The sequence below is a fragment of the Bipolaris oryzae genome (assembly GCF_000523455.1).
Source record: "Bipolaris oryzae ATCC 44560 unplaced genomic scaffold scaffold_18, whole genome shotgun sequence".
Lineage (NCBI taxonomy): Eukaryota > Fungi > Ascomycota > Dothideomycetes > Pleosporales > Pleosporaceae > Bipolaris > Bipolaris oryzae.
This window is the reverse complement of record NW_006911294.1, coordinates 170056-191956: the sequence shown is the minus strand read 5'-3', so window position 1 is coordinate 191956 and position 21901 is coordinate 170056. Positions and strand designations below refer to the sequence as shown.

Below are 21901 nucleotides of genomic sequence, written 5' to 3'. Positions count from 1 at the left end.
CACTTAAATCCTTGTGCATCAATTTCATCTATCACATCTGTTCTCTATCAACACACGAACGGACTTTCTTTCTTATAGCAAACTGCCGCATATACGTTTAGACAACGAGGTAACAAAAGGGGTTATCCAAACGGACCAAATATCACAAGCAAACAAATTAGATTAAGTTGCAAAATACATGCGTCTCAAAGCAAATATTTCCTTTGCCGTTCCCCTCCAAAAGCGTGCGCACCCACAAAGCGACGGGAACCCAAAGGACTAACATACCGTAGCTTCCCACCACACCAAGCGAATGCTTCACTACAAGAAGAGAGAATGTTTGAACAAAGGAAAGAAAAAAGAGGCATGCATGCGCTGCGGAGAAAATGTTGGTTAAACACTGAGAGACAGACAGACAGACAGACAGACAGACAGACAGACAGACAGACAGACAGACAGACAGACAGAGACAGAGACAGAGAGAGAATGAGAATCAAACGCTCAAAGGTACAAAGACTAGGGGCGGCGCCATGCTAAACATGTACTCATACAAGGCAAGAAAGAGCGATTCAAGATCTTTTGTTGCAATGATCATGATGCGTTTACGGACTTGCAATTTCCCACTTCTTAGTTTCCACCAGAGGCCAAGTGGTCAGCAGCCTACCATGGCGTTAGTCGAGTTTCTTGTATGTATAGTGAGATGCTGTAGTGCTTACCTTGTTGATGTCATAGTCGAATTTCTCGAGCGCAGAAAGAGCGTCGTTGCGTGCGTAGCCCATACCGGTCAGCTTCTTGAGAATAGGGTCGTCGTGTTCGGTTCCAGTACTGATGGCACGGCCAAGTGGAGGCATCTGAGGTGACAATTGCTGCGACTTGGACGTCGATGCGGCAGCCTCCTCCTTGTCAAGCGTGTCAAATACTGACTTGCCAAAGTCGGTTGAGGCTTGTTGCGAGTGCGCGCCCTTGTCAGTCTGCGAAGATTCGAGGTTGGAGAAAATGGCGTCCCAATCCTGGGATGAGGAGCCCGGCTGAGGCTGCTGGGATTGTCCACCAAAAGTCTGGGACAGGTGCTCGAAGTCGCTGAAGCTGTCATCTCCACGAGGCTTTCCAGTAGGCGTTTGCTGCGAAGCCATAGTGTTCGACTTGGAGGCAGCTGGCGAATCAAAGACAGGGTTGAACTCATCAAGTCCCTCACGATGTTGCGAAGAGAACATGAAGTCATCATCAGCCTTGTCGTCTTCTTTAGCATCGGCAAGATCGTCAAAGCCAGCGTCAAAGTCGTCGTTGAAGGCAGATTTTCCGAGCTGAGGAACATTGCTGGATGGTGATGGGCCCTTGTTATTCTCGTTGGCACCATATGTCAAAGCAGAGTGGTACTGGTCAGAGGGAACAGTGGAAACAGGAGTATCGAGAGGAGCTGGTGAAGTTGTGGCAGACTTGGAAGGTCCGCCAAAGAGAGCAGCTCCATGGCCACCCGGTGGGTTGAATGACCTCTCGGGACCCTGCGCGTTGTCAGGAGAACCAGCAGATGTTGGATTCTCACGAGCAGGAAGAAGGCCACCAAATTCCGGAGGGAACTGGTTCGAGCCACTTCTCGTCGTATTCACAGCGGAATCATAGGTAGGTGGAGACTTTTGCGCACTGGGAGAGGGCAGGCCGCTAAGATTGGAGTCCAGACGAGTGGTTGGTGGCGGAGCTCGGTAGAGCTCGTCGCTTGAGGCAGTACCAGGACGTTGCTGTTGCTGAGAGCGCTGCTCCGGTCCAAAGCTGGTACGCTTCTGGTTTGGTGATGCGGATGTGAAATTGTCGTCAAATCCTCTTCCATCGTTGCTGTCGCTGTCGTCGTCATGCGCAAGATCCTCAATTGGCGGGAACTCCTTGTTGAATCTGTTAGAATCGCCTGTTGGCGCACTTGCGTTTGACGCGGTAGCGGCGGTCTGGCGGCTAGGACCGAAGCCTGCAAAAGCCGCGTCAAAGTCGTCCTTGCCTCCGCGGGGCTGTTCGCCAGAGGTGCTGCCAAAGGGGTCGGTGTTGTTGGTTCTCTGCGGAGCACTCATGCTGCTCTCACCAGTCTTGTTCTGCTGCAGTGGTGTGCCAGAGTCCCGTGGGAACGCCCCGGGAAGATCTTGTGTCCCAAAGTTGAAAGTATCCTTACGATCTTCAGGCTTGGCTATTGAGCGCTGAGTATCGCTGGTAACGCTGGTTACTGGAGAAGCCGAGAAAGTGCGATTGAACAGAGCTGGGTTGAAGTTGTCGGTTTCTGTCCTGTTGGTATCGGTACGCTCAACAGTGGGCTTCTCAGCAATCGGGGTACCAGCAGGTGAAGCCTGCGAGATAGTAGGTGTCTCATTTCCAGGGGCATGGTGACCATATCTGCTGGCAGAGGCAGGCGCACGCACAGAAGAGCTGAAAGAGTCTGACCGCGGCGCGCCTTCTCTCAATGGCAAGAATGCAGAGCCAAACTGACGTGACTCAGGAGGGGCTGGTGGATCGGCAACACGGGGAGATTCCTGGTAAGAAGACAGAGGAGGCGACGTGGAGGGTGTGGGAACATCTGGACCCTCCGAAGAGCGTACTGACTGACCAGATGGAGCAGAGAAACTAGGTCCAAGACTCTGGTTGTCAGGACGGAACGATACTGGAGGCGCACTGCTCTGAGGAGTACCGAATGAGCCGAAGACACTATCAAAATCCTTGTGAGGTCCATCACGAGCAAAGCCAGAGGGCGACATGGTGTTCTCAGCGGGCTGAGGTGACTTTCGGAAGAAGGGGTTGGTACTCTGGCTTGTTGTGGAAGCTGCAGGGCTGACAACAGCGGGTTGCTGTATTGGCGAGCCGCGGGAGGTCTCCTCCTGGGACCTGCTCAAATCACTCATTTCGTTCTTGATCTTGTCGCGTTCGCTCTCGTTAGTCGCCAACTGCTTCTTGTTGATTGCCACCATGCCCTTTTGTTGCCGGGCATCGTTCCTCATCTTGTCAAGCTGGGGGCGAAGCTGCGCAATCTCAGCATTGAGCTGACGGATGCGCTCTTTCAAGCTGTTGTTCTCGCGCTGATCAGCCTCAAGTTGGCCTCCAACTTGACGGTGCTGGTTTTGAAGATCCTGGTAGGATGCCTCAATCATCGCAAGATCCTGCTGCAGCTTTCGCGTCTCGTTGCGGGAGCTAGCCAGGCGATCCTCCAGAGCTTTGACTGCCTTGACTTCTTGGTCGTATTGCGTCTTAAACTGTGAGAGACGAAGTTCAAGGTCACGTTTCTGAGTGTTGACACTGTTGAGATCGCTTTCAGTTGCAGTCTTCTTGTTCTGAACCTCTTGCATCTGGTTGCGCAGGGTGGTCATTTGGTTGGACATGTTGGCCAAGTCAGTGGAATCTTGCGTCAACTTCTTGTTGATCTCAGGATCGGCCTCTCCGCCTAACAGATCGTCCATAACAGATGGGGTCGAGTGTTGTGGCGCGCCAGAGATTCCAGATTGGCCTGTGGAGTGTGCCGTTAGAGTTTGACCAAAAGAAGAGCTTGGCATGAACGGCTTGAAGGTGGAGGCTGGGTTTCGCGGCTGAGGCTGGAAATGATGTGGGGAAGTGGGTGAAGCAGCTTTGCTACCAAAAGGATCGCTCTCGAAAGGCTTGCTGAATGTGGCTGATCCGCCGGTTGATTGTGGCTGCTGAGGAGGAGCAGGAACCGGTGCTGTGAAGGCATCCAGGCCGAAGAGATCATCAGCAGCAGATTTGGGAGCAGGGGGTGGTGGAGGTGGGGGTGCCACTTGAGGTAGGGGGATTTGTGCAGCTTGGTTCGCGGGGGTGCGCAGACTTGGTGGAATCAAGTTGGGCGGCAAAGTTGTAGGGAGTTGATCTCCTTTCCGTTGTTGCCGGATGAGGTACATGGCTACTGCGAACTCGTCCTTTGATAGCTGTCCTTCAGAGTTGATGTCTGCAAGATCCCATATACCTGCAAGAACATCCTCGGGCAGACCTGAGTCACTAAAGAAGCGCACTGCCTGGTCTCCGGTGATGAAGCCGCGGCCCATGGTATCTACACCCTTGAACAAGTTGTCATACGATGCCTTCTCCTGCGGGCTGATCAGCCAGTCACTTCCAGCAGGCGGTGCAGGTGGGGGAGCCGCTCCAAAGGGTTGCCGGCCGAGTGGGCTTGGCTGCCGTGGTGCAGATTGCTGGCCGCTGAATTGGCGTGGGATAGCCATGCTCTGGTCTGGACGTCCCGGTGGCGGCGGAAGTCCTCCACGTCGAGAAGCGGCCTCGTACAGGCCCGGAGGCAGCGTGTTCGGGAGAGCCTTCATGTTTCCTGTGCGATACGATGCGAGTAGATGCATGGCGATGATGAATTCTGTAACATTGAGGGCTCCGCGCTGCTCCGTGTCTGAAAGGTTCCATATCCGACCAAGAACTTCATTTGGTAACCGCGCCTTTTCAAAGATTTCTTTTGCGTTCTCGCCTGGGAGTTGTTAGCCAAGAGTCAGGTCGGGGTATGAAGCAGGGTTGTACCTGAAAGGATGCCATTGACTGCGCCAGACTTCTCAAACAAGCCTGCGTACTCGGCGGCTTTGGCAGGGACAAGCGGAGGGACGCGGATTGGGCCGTTGCCACTGACTTGAGGCTGGATGGAGCCGGTTGGTTGTGGGGAGAAGCCAGGGGCGGCGGGAGGAGCCGATGGTGGTGTTAGACCCTCGAACTTTGGCAGGGGGGCAGCTACTTGAACGTCAGCGCATGTGATCAACTAGACACAAGAGGAGTCGCAGGAGTCGTACGTCTAAAGGCAAGCTCGGGAGTAGGGTCTCGTCCTGCCTGGTAGTGTCCAATGAGGCGCAGGACCTGGCAGAAGCCAGCCATGGTCAAGAGACCGCGGTTTTCCGTGTCTGCAATCTGCCATATTTCACCAAGGACGGCTGGTGCTAATTTGGTGCGCTCGAAGAACTTGACGGCAATCTCGCCTGTTATGACGCCGAGCTTCTCTGTGTCGGCTTGCTGGAAGAGATACTGGAAGACGCGCTTTTCCTCTGGCGTCAGGTTGAGGATGGGTTGATCTGCGCCGCATTAGCAGGAGCTTCGCGATACATGAACATGTGCCAAGGAGAACAGTCGACATACTCAATTCTCCGCTCTGTGACATGTCCGCCATGATTGTGCGCGGTCAGGCAATGGCTCTGGTGGGGAGGGAGGCGGAAGCCTATGGCTGACGAGGCTGCAAGTTCCCAGCGCTGTGGTGGAATAGGCGCGGGGAAACAGGCAACAGGCGGCCGGGCGTGGGAAAGTCGGGGGGCTGGCAAGCGGCGGGGGCGGCGGGTGTAGCAATGGCAGCTATGCACGGGGAGCTGCCGAGAAACAATGAGGGATGGCGTAGGATGGAGGTGGAGGGGGAAAAGCCGGAACGGCGTGGTAGGCGTGGGATGCGAGGGCAGCAATGTTGCGACTATAGTATGCTGGCAGGGTGAAGTGCTAGGCGGAAGCTACCTGGCCTAGTGCCGTGGTTGATGCGCGCCCTCGCCCGCCAACTCACCCATTGGGCGGCCACAGCAGCTGTCAGCTCCCCTTCATCCTATCACGTCGCCGCACATGACCGCCCTCCGCACAGCAACGGGAGGGGCCACATACAGTCACATTTGCAGCTGCGATGTGAAAAGCTCGCTGCACCGCCAACCAGCCACTTGCATCTCGTCTACCCAGTCTGCGAACCCACTTACACGCACATGCTGCCATCCGTATCGGAACAAGCGGGTGTGCATGCAACATCCTGGTCCTTGTGCTACTAGGGTATCAATTGGTCTTCGCTACTCTATACGACAGACGCCATCTCATGACTTCGTGGTTACAGGTTTTGTACAGGTGGAGTGGTGAAGAAATAAAAGTGCGACGACAACGATGATGATGATGATGACGACGACGATGACAAGGACAGAAATAACAGCCCAACATTGACGTGGAAGCAGAACAGCAGCATTTCATCGCCGCTCGCTCTGACCACGGCCATCCTTTCCCCTGCTGCATTTGGCAAACGCCAGGCTAGGACTGCCTTCATCTCGCATCCCCCACGCCCGTCCCAGAAGCCAATCCGTGACGCTAATCATCTTGGCAGTCCGATCCCAATGTTGGCCCTCATCTGTATGCTCAATGATGTGGTTCAGAATCCGTCCCTCCTCGTCAAACTCAAATTTGAACAAGCCTGTGAATTCCTGTTGTGGCCGCTTGGATCCAGCAACAATGCTGGTGATTTTCTCCACAACATCGCTAACCTGCCCGCTCTCTTTCTTGTCCGACTTGCCGCATGTCTGCCATTTGACAATGAGTTTCTCGTTGCGCACATTGCTTGCTGTCGAGCACCCTCCATTCTTCACCATGCGCTCAGACAATATCTTGAGCTTAACGTTGCCTAGTACCGGAACCTGGCCCCATGCGACCGGCGCTGTCCATAGTGCTGCGGCATACGAGAACCTCCCGCTTACAGTAGGCAGGTGTGGGTGCGTCGAGGGAAATAGGTGGAGGCTGATATGCGGGGAAAGAATGTCCTGGGGAAGTGGTGATATCAAGAGCGTCGGTAGGCGATCATGTAGGACCCTAATGGCTGTCGCCTCTATTAGCAATGCATCCTATTCCTCTACTAGTGTAGCAAACATACTGTTTCCCAACTTCAGGTCGCGCTCGCTCATGCGCTTCTTCTCGCACTCATCGGGCTCTGCATTCGAGTATGGCGACGAGCTCGTGAACCAATGCCTCGACACCGACGCTCGTCTCGAACCGACATCGCTAAGAGTCCTCTTGTATTGCCTGAGCCCTAGTATTCGGGGCGCCGTAAGTGAAGTCGCAGTCGTCGTGGCTTCAAGTTGCGTGCGGGCAAACGTCGAGAAGAAGCGCCGCATCAGACCGCTGGTCATGTGTGTGAATGGAAATATGCAACCATGTGTAGGGACAAGCGTAGGCGTCTAGAAATATCTCTGTCGTTCGGCCAAATACGGATTGCGGAGGAATCGGTCGCTGGCATGACGCTAGTTGACTGCAGTTGCACCACCAAAGGCCGGGGTATTCGGTCGTGACGTAGCGCTAGCGCGACTCTCCCCATGCCCCAAAACGTATTTCCCGTTATGGCTTACCGTGCTCGCCACATGCAACTTCGCACGCCCGTGTCCCGGTGGGATAGGCTATTCTACATGCACCCGCACATGACGTTTATAAAGATGAGGGCTAGTCTCTTGTGGTTTTCTCGATTCGAGACTCTCAAGATACTTTTACACAGCCAACTAAACCACCCCTCAATCCCATGAACCATAAAGGTAGATATGCAACCCCGCAATTGACCAACTGCCTCCACTAACGAATCATATCGTAGGCTAGAGGTCTCTTTCAAGACAAAATCCGAGCCACCCAATTCCCAATATCCTCATTATGTCCTCCTTGGGCAAACGCATCGTCTTCACAGGCGGCTCAGGAAAGGCCGGACGCCATGTAATCCCTTATCTCCTTCAGCAAGGCTATTCAGTCCTCAACCTCGACCTAATTGACTTTCCCGACCCGGACGCCGGCGTCTTCACCCTCAAAACCGACCTCACAGACAGCGGTCAAGTCTTCAACGCCCTAACCACGCACTTCAACTTCGCCGGCTACGAAGCACCACATGTCCCAGGCCCGCCCGACGCTGTCATCCACTTCGCTGCCTACGCCCGCAACATGCTCGTTCCAGACAACGAGTGCTACGCCGGCAACGTGCGTTCAACCTACAATGTCATCGAAGCAGCCTGCAAACTCGGCGTCCGCAAGATCATCATCGCCAGCAGCGAAACAACCTACGAAGTCTGTTTCGGCCAAGGCAACCTCGACTACACCGCCTTCCCCTTGGTCGAAGATGCAGACGTAAACCCAATGGATACCTACGCCATCTCCAAGCTCTGCGGCGAACGCGTAGCCCGCGGTTTCGCCCGCCGCTTCGACGCTGACATCTACGCCCTACGCATCGGCAACGTCATTGAGCCCCACGAGTACGCCCGCGACTTTCCAAAATACATCCAGCACCCGGAGACACGCAAGCGAAACGCCTGGGCCTACATTGACGCTCGAGACCTCGGCCAGATTTGCCATTTGTGCGTTCAGAAAGATGGGCTGGGATTCCAGATTTTCAATGCGACGAATGATACCATTACTGCTACCTTCCCCACAAAACAATTTCTCGAGCAGTATGCGCCCAATACGCCTATCACGCGGGAGATGGGTGAGTGGGAAGCTCCGTTGAGTAATCGCAAGATTAAGGAGGTGTTGGGGTTCAAGGAAGAACATGACTGGCGCAAGTATTATAATCCTGATCATTAGAGAGACTTTGTATGAGGGAGATGGAGGAAATGGATGGATGGAAGATTAGAGATACGAACTTAGCAATATTATCAGATCTCGAATTGAATATGTAATCCTATACTGTACTATTTTTCTACATCACAACATCTCAGCGTGATATACCGAGAGAAATAACATCATACGAAATGCCTTTGTAACAAGGCCTCGCGTGTTTATTATAAATTCCGTTACAGTACAATCGAACATGTTTTGACTAGAAGAACAAGATACTCAGCGAAAGGCTTATGCCACTCTTCTATCTACTGAGTGCACTAGCACGGCCTTCTCTTTGGTAGTCCATTTCATAGCTAGGCAGAAATCATCACACACAATCGTGTGTATACAAACATTTTCTCAAGAAGAAGAACAAGAAGAAGAAGAAGAAGAATTGTCTCACCCACCTCCCTTCCCTTCCTCTTTCTCATCCAAGCCACAACCCTCACTTCTTTCCCGCCCGTGGAGATAAATCCAAACGGCCGCGGTTTGTATCCAAACAACACGAGAAATAAATCAGCCGTATATCACTCAAAAAAACGAAGATGACTGATGTTACTCTTAGTCAGTGGTGGCGATGATACTCAGCTCGGCCGCGGAAAAGTGGGTGAGATGAGATTATTTCGTGTCGTGTTACACAAGATGTAGCTGGTACTCTTTTTTCTCTTATTAAAGAAACGATTTGGTAAAAGAAAAAATTTCTTGAGTGGGTTGGGATGTGGTGTGTGAGGATTGGAGGCTGTGTATCACAAGTGAAAGAGAGAGATTCAGACGTTTTACTTGCTGGTACAGATATAGGATATCGCAAGTCTCCAATCAAGAGGAATACGCCATGTAATTTCTTGTATTCGGAAAACCCTCACTAGTGTTCTCTCAGACCGGTATACTTATCGTCTCTCTAACCACTTCCAGCTACTCAGCGTACCCTCGGGCTTCCTATCTATAAGTTGTAATATTCCTTTTGCTTGACTTCACGCCTTTCACAATGCGCCTCTTCTGGGAATTCCATCAAAATTAAGCATCATGTCAGTGAGATTGTAGACACCATCTAGTCTTCGAAGAGCTGACTAGCACACGTTGTCGGTAATTCTTGGTTGCATTGAAGCCCTATCTAAAGTGCACTCGACAAGGTTGATTTTGAGCAACACTGCTAGACTCTAGTCGGGACGCCTCCAACAGCCATCTTAACTTGCCTGAACAATCTCATTCAAACGTGTAGTAGCGATTTCTCCAACTTCAATCAAATGATGTCACTGTTCATTCGGCCAATCTGCTGCTCACAACACCAATTCTGCATGTGGGAACAAAGTGGAAATCATCATATAAACTTTGAAAGCCTCTAGATTGGATACAGGGAGGACTATTATGATAGCGACTGCCGCTCGGATGGCTTTCAATCTTGTGATGTGTGACACAGACAGTACCAAGCGGGAATTTGACCAAAGGAAAATGTAGTATCGGTATTGGTATGATTGCTGTGAAGCACCTAATCAGGTTATTTACTCATCATTGATCTTCTGGTTAGTTGGCACGTCCTTCTCAGACTTGCTCTGGATCAGCATTCCCTTGTAACCAGTAATGGGCTCACTTCCTTGAGCCTGTAAACGTGTCAGTACTGTCGCAGACGAATTGAGGCTCTCAAAGTAGCAGAGTTACGTACCTTCAGGTACTCCTCAGAGGCCTCTTGCCACTCCTTGGTCATGGTACGGGGTCGGACAGGGTTGGCAAACATGCGGGTCACGGCAAAGATGGAGATGGCACCGGCAATGACTGCGGAAGAGAGGAGGAAGACGTTGCGGCCCTCATCCGGAGGCGGGGGTCGGCGGGGACCGTGGGGGCCAAAAGCAATGTAGTAGGCTGTAAAAAAAAAGCGCAGTTAGCACAATGCCTCCATGATGCTTTCCAATGTTTTGGGATGACTTCAGGTTGGGCACACCAAATGCCGCGGGCCAAGTTCGGCTATCTCGACCAAAAACACGAGATACGTCATACAAGGCCATGCAGCATCCAGTTACGCGAAATGGCGAGGTACATACCAGCCTTCTTTTCTTGCATGGTCAACTCCTTCCAGTCAGTCTTCATGCGGTCCCTAAGCGTCATCCACAGATCGGCCTGCTCCTGAGGGGGCATATCTTCCCATCGCTTCTCAATGTTGGCGAGCGTCGGGTTGGAGATGGCATGTGCCTGGCGGGATTGCTGAAGCTGGCAAGCTACCGGGGCAGCTCTGGGGAGAGCTGTGCGTGTCGCGGCGGACGGAATGACGATGGTGGAGCTCCTCGAAGCGCGGGCGATGGACGAGCGAAACATGGCGGCGGGTGGAGTGGAGAGTGTCGGAAGATGCAAAAGAAGGGAGGGAGATTCCCGTCGAGGGACCTAGAGGTGCCAATGGATCGTGGTGGTGATGGAGTCGAAGGTGGGCCAGGAGAGCTGTCTTGCAAAATGCGGTTTGCGAGAGGAACGCCAAGGTGGTGGAACGATCATTTCGCTGTGGCCCGAGCGCCCCCATGGACCAATGAGGGTTTCAGTGTTAGCTTTCCGAGCGACTTGCCCCAGCTTCACCATATATCATTGCAACGGCTTTTGCGCATCGTAATGATGCTCAAATGTACATGAACACGAGGTGAGAGAGACCATGGGCTCTCAAGGGCTTGCGTTGCGAGCCCTTACCGTGATTGCCGAGCAGTTTTCGATTTGACAATGGACCAAGCGAGACATGCCGCAGCTTCGCTTTACAAGGCGATAAGGCATGAGACAACCATTCACTCGTCCAAGATATGTAGGGGCAAAGCGATTTATGTATTGTAACTTGCATGGGACTCATATATTCCCTTCACCTTTACCTCGTTGCTGGGTACCTCAATGAGCATATAACATGTGTACGAAACGCTCGCAAATTCGCTCAATGGCGGGGTAGTAGTAAGACGAGATAAAAGACTGAGCAGCCCTGTACTTCCTTCAAAATAACAGCACGGAGCATTGTGGGTACAAGCTAGAGTCTTTCGATAAGCTTTTACCTTTTACCGGAAAGCATTGCAGTCAACGTTTCTGCCTGTATGCAAGCGTCGCAGATCCTATATGGTACCAATGATAGGAGTAAGTAGTCGAGGCGCATTGAATTGGTCCACCGCCTTCAAAGTGTTATTGAGCGTTCATGGTTACTACTGAAAACTGTACTCAAGCCATCTAGCCTTTGTATTTGAAAAATCCCAACGACGGCAACGTCGTATAGAGGAGCATGACCAGATAGCAATCCCGTGATCGGAGCAGAGGCGGGACAAGCGCTACTAGTAGTATGGCATACCACAAAAGCTCCGAGCTCAAGCTTAAAGCTCCAGCTTCAAACAAAGCTCCAACTCGAGCGCCAATATGCTTTCGCACCCCAGCTCTTGAATGCAGTAACTCGAATTTGCAGCGAATCACCATCACACCGGACTGCGGCAGCGTGGCGGGCTTCAAGACCCCTAAAACATAATGCAATATGCGTGTCGAACCCCGTCCCGGCCGCGGATACGCCACGCCTCATCCTAACCCAAGGTCGGCTTTGGCTGGTGGGGAGAGTGTCGGTGGTCACACATAATGTTCGCCTCGTCTCGCCTCCCCACGAACCAGTGATCCGCTGTGGCCGTGGTGCACTCTTGGTTTTGCCTTATCGAATGACCAACAAAAGCTTTTGCCCATGACGGCGGCGGCGGCCAGCTATGCCGCGTAGACGCGCTTTTGACCACTCGCTCTGATTACCAGACCCACGTACACTTCTTTCGTAAGCGTTTCGCTTCAATGATTGCGCAGCGCGGCGTGGCGTGCCTTCACCGGCGTCTAGCCACAGGCCGGTATATTGCTACGCGGCATATGCATGAGGCTGTGAGTTTCACGACGGCATCAAGGTACTTGGCGTCGAGCCACGAGCATGTTGCGAGGTGGTTCATGTAGCATTGACTAGTGTACCACTTGACCAAAAGGTACTCAGGCTGACCTTCACGCCCTCCGGTGTACTCCGCGGCCTCGAATCGTGACTACCCTTGGCCGAGGTTGCGATTCCTCTGCCGTATCTGACAATGATCCAACCCGGCCGGGTGTGTGTGGGAGGGCGCAAAGCGTGTAATTGGGTCTAGGCGTGCGCTGCATGTCCGATTGCAGAAAAAGAACTACTAAAACTCTGTGACGTCCTCAGGGCTGGTGGGCTGGTAGCTATTTAGCTTGCCCCTCCCTCACCCCACCTAGCTCAAACCCAACAAAACACAGCACCGACCACAAAAATCTGCCTCTTACCACCTGCTCATCACCTCATCTCATATATAAAGCAGTGAGCCCAGCCCGATTTCCATTCCTCAATTCAAGTCTATTAACTCTCTCACAGCATCACTCTCAGTTCAACATGGTCGTCAAGGTATGCTCCGTTGTGTACCCCGCCGGACCCAGACGCAAGCCATTGACACATCTTCACAGGTTGGTATCAACGGCTTCGGTCGCATTGGCCGCATCGTCTTCCGCAATGCGTAAGTACCCTTGAGATCAATCCAATTCACGCATACCAAAGCTGACCCCATATCTTAGCATCGAGCACAACGACGTCGACATTGTCGCCGTAAACGACCCTTTCATCGAGCCCCACTACGCTGTAAGCACTCCCTCAACCCAGAATCCTCCACTAGAGCAAGCGTTTGCTTCGGCATGACGCACTGATGTTATTTCTTTGATGGAACTATGCAGACTGACGTATAAATAGGCATACATGCTCAAGTATGACAGCACACACGGCCAATTCAAGGGTGACATCAAGGTTGACGGCAACAACCTGACCGTCAACGGCAAGACCATCCGTTTCCACATGGAGAAGGACCCCGCCAACATTCCATGGAGCGAGACTGGCGCTTACTACGTCGTCGAGTCTACCGGTGTCTTCACCACCACCGAGAAGGCCAAGGCCCACTTGAAGGGCGGAGCCAAGAAGGTTGTCATCTCTGCTCCCTCCGCTGACGCTCCCATGTTCGTCATGGGTGTCAACCACGAGACCTACAAGCCCGACATTGAGGTTCTCTCCAACGCCTCCTGCACAACCAACTGCTTGGCTCCTCTCGCCAAGGTCATCCACGACAAGTACACCATCATTGAGGGTCTCATGACCACCATCCACTCCTACACTGCCACCCAGAAGGTCGTTGACGGCCCCTCCGCAAAGGACTGGCGTGGTGGACGCACTGCTGCCCAGAACATCATTCCCAGCAGCACTGGTGCCGCCAAGGCTGTTGGCAAGGTCATCCCCGAGCTCAACGGTAAGCTCACTGGTATGGCCATGCGTGTCCCTACCGCCAACGTCTCGGTTGTCGACTTGACTGTTCGTATCGAGAAGGGTGCTTCCTACGATGAGATCAAGCAGGCCGTCAAGGAGGCCTCTGAGGGCTCTCTCAACGGTAAGTCTTTTCCCATGAGCACCTCGCGTATATAAGCTAATGCAATACAGGTATCCTTGGCTACACTGAGGACGACATTGTTTCCACTGACTTGAATGGCGACAACCGCTCCTCCATCTTCGACGCCAAGGCCGGTATCTCCCTTAACAAGAACTTCGTTAAGCTCGTCTCCTGGTACGACAATGAGTGGGGTTACTCCCGCCGTGTCCTCGACCTCCTGGTCTACATTGCCAAGATTGATGGCAACGCTTAGGAGTCAGGACAGAGCAGGGCGACGCCCAAACTTTGAAACAAATCTTCATTACATCAAGGATCCGACAAATTCTCGGAACTTCTGGCTAGGCGCGGATTACGCGGGGATGAAAATAAGGGCTTAGCGGAGAATGTGTTATGCTAAACATGAAATCAATGAATAATAATTACCGCAACAACTGTCTACAAACACACATGCACACAAGGTGACGTTGAATCTTCCCCTCGGCCAGCTGCAAGATAGTGGAGCTGCCCCTGGCGCTGCGTTTTCTAGCGTTCCCTCACAAGCTAGTTCCCGAGGTATAGCTACCACGCGGAGAAGTTCGTCTCGCCCCATGCGAACGATGTATTTGCGGATCCTCTTTCCCGCCTTCCATTTTCATATCCTCAGCCTCGGGAATGTGTTCTGGACCGGGTTCCGAAATTTGGCGAGAAAGAAGCGGGGGAAGTCGGGTGGCCAACACGGCTATGGCGAAAGCCTGGATACTGCCGGCTCTACTCTGAAATCAACACTCGACAGCTGCTAAATAGTTCATATATATATGTGTGTATCTATATTCCTCCTTCAATCTCAGCTGGCGCAATGGGCTTCTTTTTGTCCTGCAAAGGTACGCTATTGTTATCCAAAGTCCCACAAACCTAGATACTACTGCCGAATATGGTCATGTCTGAAGCCTGAGAAAAAACACTTTTGTATTTCAAGTGATTTTAAGTGATTTCAATCTGGATTGAATGGGTTAGAAAGACAGCACGATACAATTAGCTCCAGCTTGTATGGTCTCCAGGAAACAAACACGACCCGTGTCCGTTGACTATCCTAATAGCACGTGCATATCAAGTGTCGTCGCTACTTTCAAGGAGAAACTAGAGCAACAGAGCCACAACTCAAAACTGTGACGAATAAGGACTAATTGCAGAATCCTTGCCTTAAAAAGCAACATTGCATACCTAAAACGTTCCTTCATGAAAGTCAAATATAGTAGCCCTGCGTTGATAGCATAGGTATAAAACACATGATTTTATGAATGGGTAGTGCTTGAAGTACCAACTCAAAACTTGCAGAAGCTCAAGTCTATAGCATAATGTAGTAGTACCATTATTCAGAATGAAAGGGCATTTCGCGTATGGCGCTAAATAACTTGGCGTCGCTTAGTCACGCATTAAACCTTGGCCATCTATGGAACCTGCCATGCAGCGCTCCACTTTATCCCCTACTATCAAAAACGACATCACCTAATCCTGGCTCTAGAAAGCTGCAATCAACCGATGTATTACTTGCGATAGTTGCAGCTATATTACCGCTTTATTCGGAGACAGAAATTGGTATACGAAGCTCCCGAGTCTCGCTCGACTTTGAACGCGATACGATTATCAGCCATCAAGAGCTGCAGCGGCGAATCAACTTTACTAACAATTTTGCAGACGCCACCCATCAAAAGCTGTAACTGCTACGAAACAAACACTGTTAGCAACTTTGCCATACAGTGGGCTGCGGCCTCTAGCTCGATGAGGTAGCAAGATCTTCTAGTGAGTCTATGTTTCTTGAGCATCAGAGCATCTCTTTTACTTCATCCTACTTCTTCCAAATACTGGTTCTAGAGAGACAAGACTAGCGCTACACATCTTGACTCACTTCTCGAGCTACTATCTTAAGTCTCCCGGAAAATGTCTCAGTTTCCCTGTCTAAACATGACCTTAAAAAGGACCAAGAATCTCATTATTGCTCCGAAAATTCCTGTTCAAATCATCCGACAAACTCTCTCCGCTCGTACGGTCCTTTGTTTAGTATAGTTTTCATACTAACGCATCTACCTAGCTGCCGGCCCGCGAGTGTGAAGCGAGGCTTACTAGCCCGCTCCGCCGTCCATCAAATCAAGTCATGGATGACGAAGACTTCCCGATGGGGGAAGACTCAATAATCATCTCCACAGAGCCAAACGGTGACCATGCACCAGAAACAGTCGTTCCTTCTAAAATCTTTGGCAATAGTAAAGGCCCACTGCTGTCCAAACAAGAACAACTACCTTTCCACAGCCCATCCAAAGGTCCATTGTTGCAGCCGAATGTACATCGAAGTAACCCCGGGTCCCACCGAACGACCAAATCACCTAGTAGCTGGTCAGACAAGATGAATGCGTCGAGACCGACTCCAGCTCAACATTCTAGTCCACAAGTTCGCATACCTCCTAAGCCACGTTCCTCACTTGTTTACCCAACATCAAAAACGGGACTCGTTTACGACCCTCGTATGCGATTTCATGCCGAACTCCCAGATATGAACATCAACCCAGACGATATTCATCCTGAAGACCCTCGGCGCATCCATTCGATTTTTGAGGAGCTCAAGCAAGCTGGTCTAGTGGCTTCTAGCACCTCAGAAGATGACCAAGAAGATCACTGTTGGAGAATTGCGGCCCGATTCGCCACAAGACCTGAGATACTGCTCATTCATACTGAGGAACATTATGACCTCGTAGAGTCATTCCAAAGTAAGTCTTGACTATCCTCGGTCTGATTGAACAATAATTAACCGTTTGGCAAGATATGACCTCGGACGAGTTAAAATACGAAGCTGAGCGCCTTGATTCAATCTATCTCAACAACTCGACTTACGAATGCGCTAAGCTCGCGGCTGGCGGTGCTATCGAAGCTTGTAAAGCGGTAGTACAGGGAGCTGTACGCAACGCCATTGCTATCATCCGCCCTCCCGGACACCATGCGGAAAGCGATCAACCGTCAGGGTTCTGCATCTTTAACAACGTCCCGATTGCTGCACGCGTGTGTCAGAATGCTTATCCAGAAACTTGTCGCAAAGTCTTGATTTTGGACTGGGATGTACACCACGGCAACGGCATTCAGCATGCATTCTACGATGACCCTAATGTTCTTTACATATCGCTGCATGTCTTCAAGGATGGAACCTTCTATCCTAATCTACCTGACGGCAATCTTGACTATTGCGGTGAAGGCCGTGGTGAAGGAAAGAACGTGAATATTCCATGGGCAGAGCATGGGATGGGCGATTCGGAATACCTTTATGCTTTCCAACAAGTTGTTATGCCGATCGCTACAGAATTCAACCCCGATCTTGTCATTATCTCAGCTGGGTTTGATGCAGCCGAGGGAGACTTATTGGGTGGGTGTTTTGTTACGCCTGCATGCTATGGTCACATGACGCATATGCTCATGAGCTTGGCCAAGGGAAAGCTCGTTGTGTGTCTCGAAGGTGGATATAATCTGCGTTCGATTGCACGCTCTGCGCTAGCGGTAACCAAAGTGCTCATGCTAGAGCCTCCGGATCGCTTGCGTGATGATCTTCCAGCACCAAAGGACAGTGCTATATACATTGTAGAGAACGTCAAACGTCAGCATTCAAAGTATTGGAAGTCGCTTTATCCAAAACACCTAGATAAAACAGACCCTGGATACCAGGATGCATACCGGTTTCACGAAATTATCCGAGAATGGCAGAGTCAACGTCTAGCTGCAGAGCACTCGATGGTTCCCCTTCCTCCCCTTCAAATCAACAAGGCCGGCTTGGCGCAGACTTTTGAGCACAACATCATCGCTACGTAAGTACTGTACAGTTTTCGTAAACATCTGTACTTACCTATGACAGACCGAAGTTTATGGAGCAATATCCCCTACTCGTGATATTCCATGACCCGCCGAGTCTCCAAGATCACTCCGATCCCATGTCTGGCAAGAGAGAGCTACACAATACATGGCTCGTAAGTACAACGACAGTCTTGTACTGTGTAATGGCTGACTTTGGACTGAAGACTGATGTTACCAAGAGGTACATTGACTGGGCCATCAAAAATGACTTCCAGGTCATTGACGTGAATATTCCCAGAGTAGTAGCGGTCGAGGATGTGAGTACTCAACAGTCTTCAAGCATCAAAGCCTGCTAACGTGAGCTAGCCGAACATTGGTTTCACCAAATCAGACAACTCGGTGGTTCGTGCACAACAAACGCGTGAGCTCGCGAGCTATCTATGGGAGAACTATATCGAGTAAATCAGCCCTATGACCGTTTCGAATATCTGCTGACGTAAGTCTAGGCCTAATGAAGCAACACAAGTCTTCTTAATGGGCGTCGGTGATGCCTATCTAGGACTTGTAGATTTGCTTAGCCACAACGGTAAACTTTACTCCATGGTATTGAGGCTTCAGCCGCTGATTCTGTAGAAAACTGTACCGATCCCGATAGCCCGGTCGAATGTCTCATCGGTTTTGTGGCTGAAACAACGATTCAGTCGATAAAGCGAGCGACGGACGATACCATCTCTAGTTGGTACCACTCGGTGAGCAACACACACACACAGCCTTGAGACTGTATCGTGTCTGACAATTGCAGCATTCGATGATCTTTGTAAAGAATAGCCACTTCGTTTGGGACCCGAGCCGTCAACGTAAGATGCGCAAGAAGCTCGGAAATCTGATAAAGTCGTCTCAGGATACCCTAGATGACATGCTGGAGCAGCATTTGGAGGAAGTTCAGGAACTGCTTTTGGAGAAGAAGAGCGAGTTCGAAGAGATGAATGATATATCAAGCCGTACTGACGAGGGGCCGCAGAGCACATCCATAGGACTGCAGAGTTCACCCCTCCCAAGAGGTCCTTACGATTCGAAGAGATTCGAGCCCGGCGGCAGACAAGAAAACTCGACCAATGCACTGAAAAGCCCTAAGATGCCAGCGGTTGGTCTGTTCGCTGTAAGCCCCAAGACGTCAGGGACCAGAAGTCCCATGAAAAGACCGTCTTCATAAGCAGACGGTACTTGATTGGCGGATGGTGCTGCTCGGGATTTGTCTTTGTTCTCTGCATGGCATGGCGTTTGATTTCTCTCATAGGATGCTGTCGTACCTCTGACATACCCAACCCCAATTCATTTGTATCATCTGTATCATGGAACTGAGCTCGATCTTCTATTCTTGAGTAAACGTACTGCGCTATACTAGTCGGTAGAAAGCAAGCGTCCAGCTGATAGTTAAACCTAATGAGGAAGGCACCGGCATGCACTTCACCGCCTCGCCCAACTACCGGGTCTCTCTCGTTCACTCATGTTGGTTGATAAGATGGACAGTTGTGGTGTAAACTCCTGTTTCGACGCTGCGACGCGTGGACTTCGCTTGCTGATGATCAGCACGAACGGCCACAGCCCTACATCTGCTCTCCCCGCTTTCGCGTTCTCTTTCAACCACTGCCTCGGTGCTCTCAGCGCATACATACATAAATACATACGCCTCGCAGCGCCATCCTAGAGCACGATGCTGAGCTCAGCCCGCCCTATGCGCCAAGGCGATTGGTCCACCTTCCTTGGCGCAGATTAAAGTTAGACTAGGCTTACTCAGTGCTGGCGGCTCAAAATCCTTAACGCTCATTCCTTGACGACAACTCAGCTCGTTCCACTAACCCGACTCACGCAAAAGTAGGGACAGCCTACTCGGACGGCAGGACAGCCACAACCAGCCCAGGCCTTCTCCTTATTCTAGCCTGTGCTTGGAGAGACAGGTGCGGGCTATGGGCGAACCCTGTCGGGGGGCATTGCCGTGCCACATGCTGGGAGACCCTCGAAGCAGAATAAGGAATAAAGAATGAGGTTCTCAAAATACCAGCGCGGCGCGCAGGGGGTGGGGAGGGGATCCGGAAATAGCTCTCAACCTAGCCTCAGCACTCCCCACATCTACACATGTTCACCCTCCACTTCAAGCATCCTTCCTGTATGTTGCTGACAGCTGACGGAGAGCCCCGCTCTTGCCGGCCAGCATGTCTTGCCGTTACTGCACGCCTCAAAGGCGCCTCGAACAGCTCTGGGCAAGGGCAATCCTGCAAGATTATCACCAAAGGAGTTGGTGATTGGTGACGTGTGGACAACAAAGAGTGCTTAGGGTGGTGGCCCTAAGGCTCTGACCTATTGCCTTGACTAGTAGCCATAATGTGGCTGGCGGGGCTGTGGTTGGCGTGATGGATCTAGGGCTAGATGGGTAGGATCGTGCCTTAAGGTTGAGGTCAGCCGTATAGGCTCCTTTCCCATTGTTCCCCCCCCCCCCCCNCGTGCCTCATTTTACGCTCTTACTCTTCTGAAAATATATTGCTTTACTACTAACGGCCAGGAGTACGAGTCGAATGCGGTTGGCCATTGAAATCAGGCCTACAACTAGAAACGGGACCCTGGGGTACTCTGATATTTGTATTCGTTAGGCGAATATATAATCCCTCAAAATGAGGCTCACATCCACGGCAAGGCTGGCGATTGTTGCTAGCCAACTGCTCGTTTCCCCAGCTGTAGCACAGGTCGAGAGTTTACTCTCGTCTGTAGTAGGGGACGTGGCTTCAGCAACTGTATCAGCACCTCCATCATCAGCTACATCATCAGCACCATCACAATCAACGCCGTCAAGAGAACCAACAGTTCACCTGATCAAAGCCGGTGCGGGGGGCTTCAAGTTCACGCCGCAAGAAATTTCCAATGTATCAGTCGGAGATATCGTGAGCTGGGAATTCTATCCGCCTGATCACTCGGTTGCAAGAGCAGAGTTTGGTTCAGCATGTGTACCCTACGAGGAGACGGGCAAGGACAAAGTAGGCTTCTGGTCTGGAACGCAATGGGTCAACGACACAAGCCAGGTTTGTCTCTTGGAGATATGCGAAGATGCTTGAGAAGGGCTAACATTTTGCTAGATTACATACTTCAACATCACCATCAACTCAACAGAACCGATATTCTATTACTGTGCGGCACCGAACAGCTGCATTGGTGAGCATATGGTCGGTGTCATTAATCCCAACTCAACACAGACATTGGCGTCACAGGTACAGGCTGCGGCGGCGGCAGACTTCCAGATAGCGCCTGGTGAGCCAATTCCCGCCGAGGCCACATCGTCGGCAACACCTCCGCCAGCTAGCAATGGAAACAACGGCAGCCATAAACTCTCGACTGGAGCCATTGCCGGCATAGCGGTAGGTGGTGTTGCTTTCCTGGCCTTGTGCGCAGCCCTATTCTTCTTCATTGGTCGTTCCAACTCGCAGAAGAACATCATCAAACAGCATGAGGCGACGAACAGTGTGGATCCACACATGAGCCAATACGGCAGTGCTGGGGCTCGGTATGGCGATGGAGGACTTGCGTCGCCCGGCTTCGCACCGGCCCGACCTGGATATGCGACGCCGCCGCCAGGTCATCTCGGCGATCATGGATATGGCTCGCCGCCGCAATATGGCCAACACGGTGTGGGAGAAGCGCACCCGGGTGGATGGACTAGCCCGGTACCGCACCAAGGACACTTGAGCATGATGAGCAGTACGAGCGGCATGAGCCAGGCGCAGTAAGTTATAAGACCCCCAAGTCTATGATTGCAGATGTATGCTGACGTCCCTCTTTTTTTTTCTTTCCCACTTAGACTCGACCAATTGAAGTATGCACACACGAGCACACAAGCGGCGCCAGCAGAGCTACATAGTCCGCCAATCGGGCAGCAGGGCTTTTCAGCCGAACTCGAGGCACCGGTGGAAGTCAAGAGGACATGAAGGGAAAAAAGGAGGGCTATGAAAAGGGGGCGGTCATTTGTATTGTTATTTTGCAGGCGGACTATTGCGATACCACCATGTAAGGGTAAAGGGCGGATAAGGGGCGTTAGTGCAACCATGTGACAATTGAGATTTTTTTTACAGGAAATAAGAGGTAGAGTTGCGAGTGATGTGTTTGTAATTGATGTGGGTGGAGACCGGGGTGGGTCGGTGATGTACCACGGAGGTAGTGTGTGTAGTAGGTAATAGCAAGGCCATCTGCCTGGGCATTCGGGCATTCAGGCATAGCTAGTGCCGAGACATGACTCCTGCGCGTAGTGGCATGTACGTAAGCATGGCATTTGCAATGGGAAACGGGGATGGGGGGGGGGGGGAACAAAGAGGTTACTGTGTACTACGGGG

At 51.6% G+C, this 21901-nt stretch overlaps 8 protein-coding genes across 8 annotated transcripts; 5 read left to right on the top strand and 3 right to left on the bottom strand.

Moving 5' to 3' along the window:
- Positions 1-606: 606 nt before the first annotated feature.
- Positions 607-5113, bottom strand: COCMIDRAFT_85932 (uncharacterized protein; the record flags this gene model as incomplete). The annotated part of the gene is made up of 5 exons (XM_007686377.1): positions 607-639; positions 696-4429; positions 4480-4683; positions 4743-5018; positions 5083-5113. The coding sequence occupies 5 exons, from the start codon at positions 5111-5113 to the stop codon at positions 607-609; spliced, it is 4278 nt and encodes a 1425-aa protein (XP_007684567.1).
- An 820-nt stretch (positions 5114-5933) lies between these two features.
- On the bottom strand, positions 5934-6863 carry COCMIDRAFT_85878 (uncharacterized protein; the record flags this gene model as incomplete). Its single annotated transcript, XM_007686376.1, has 2 exons — positions 5934-6553; positions 6608-6863. 2 exons carry the CDS (start codon positions 6861-6863, stop codon positions 5934-5936), a joined length of 876 nt encoding a protein of 291 aa, XP_007684566.1.
- A 508-nt stretch (positions 6864-7371) lies between these two features.
- Positions 7372-8289, top strand: COCMIDRAFT_85966 (uncharacterized protein; the record flags this gene model as incomplete). The annotated part of the gene is made up of 1 exon (XM_007686375.1): positions 7372-8289. One exon carries the CDS (start codon positions 7372-7374, stop codon positions 8287-8289), a length of 918 nt encoding a protein of 305 aa, XP_007684565.1.
- Positions 8290-9803: 1514 nt separating this feature from the next.
- COCMIDRAFT_33645 (uncharacterized protein) lies at positions 9804-10611 on the bottom strand (the record flags this gene model as incomplete). Its single annotated transcript, XM_007686334.1, has 3 exons — positions 9804-9902; positions 9965-10161; positions 10341-10611. 3 exons carry the CDS (start codon positions 10609-10611, stop codon positions 9804-9806), a joined length of 567 nt encoding a protein of 188 aa, XP_007684524.1.
- Positions 10612-12679: 2068 nt separating this feature from the next.
- On the top strand, positions 12680-13968 carry COCMIDRAFT_2230 (uncharacterized protein; the record flags this gene model as incomplete). Its single annotated transcript, XM_007686298.1, has 5 exons — positions 12680-12691; positions 12751-12800; positions 12859-12922; positions 13031-13715; positions 13766-13968. The coding sequence occupies 5 exons, from the start codon at positions 12680-12682 to the stop codon at positions 13966-13968; spliced, it is 1014 nt and encodes a 337-aa protein (XP_007684488.1).
- Positions 13969-14302: 334 nt separating this feature from the next.
- Positions 14303-14494, top strand: COCMIDRAFT_86013 (uncharacterized protein; the record flags this gene model as incomplete). The annotated part of the gene is made up of 1 exon (XM_007686374.1): positions 14303-14494. One exon carries the CDS (start codon positions 14303-14305, stop codon positions 14492-14494), a length of 192 nt encoding a protein of 63 aa, XP_007684564.1.
- A 1352-nt stretch (positions 14495-15846) lies between these two features.
- On the top strand, positions 15847-18738 carry COCMIDRAFT_85978 (uncharacterized protein; the record flags this gene model as incomplete). Its single annotated transcript, XM_007686373.1, has 8 exons — positions 15847-16456; positions 16510-17539; positions 17587-17698; positions 17750-17842; positions 17892-17983; positions 18032-18111; positions 18159-18274; positions 18328-18738. 8 exons carry the CDS (start codon positions 15847-15849, stop codon positions 18736-18738), a joined length of 2544 nt encoding a protein of 847 aa, XP_007684563.1.
- A 1456-nt stretch (positions 18739-20194) lies between these two features.
- COCMIDRAFT_33641 (uncharacterized protein) lies at positions 20195-21499 on the top strand (the record flags this gene model as incomplete). Its single annotated transcript, XM_007686333.1, has 3 exons — positions 20195-20599; positions 20654-21297; positions 21373-21499. 3 exons carry the CDS (start codon positions 20195-20197, stop codon positions 21497-21499), a joined length of 1176 nt encoding a protein of 391 aa, XP_007684523.1.
- Positions 21500-21901: the final 402 nt, after the last annotated feature.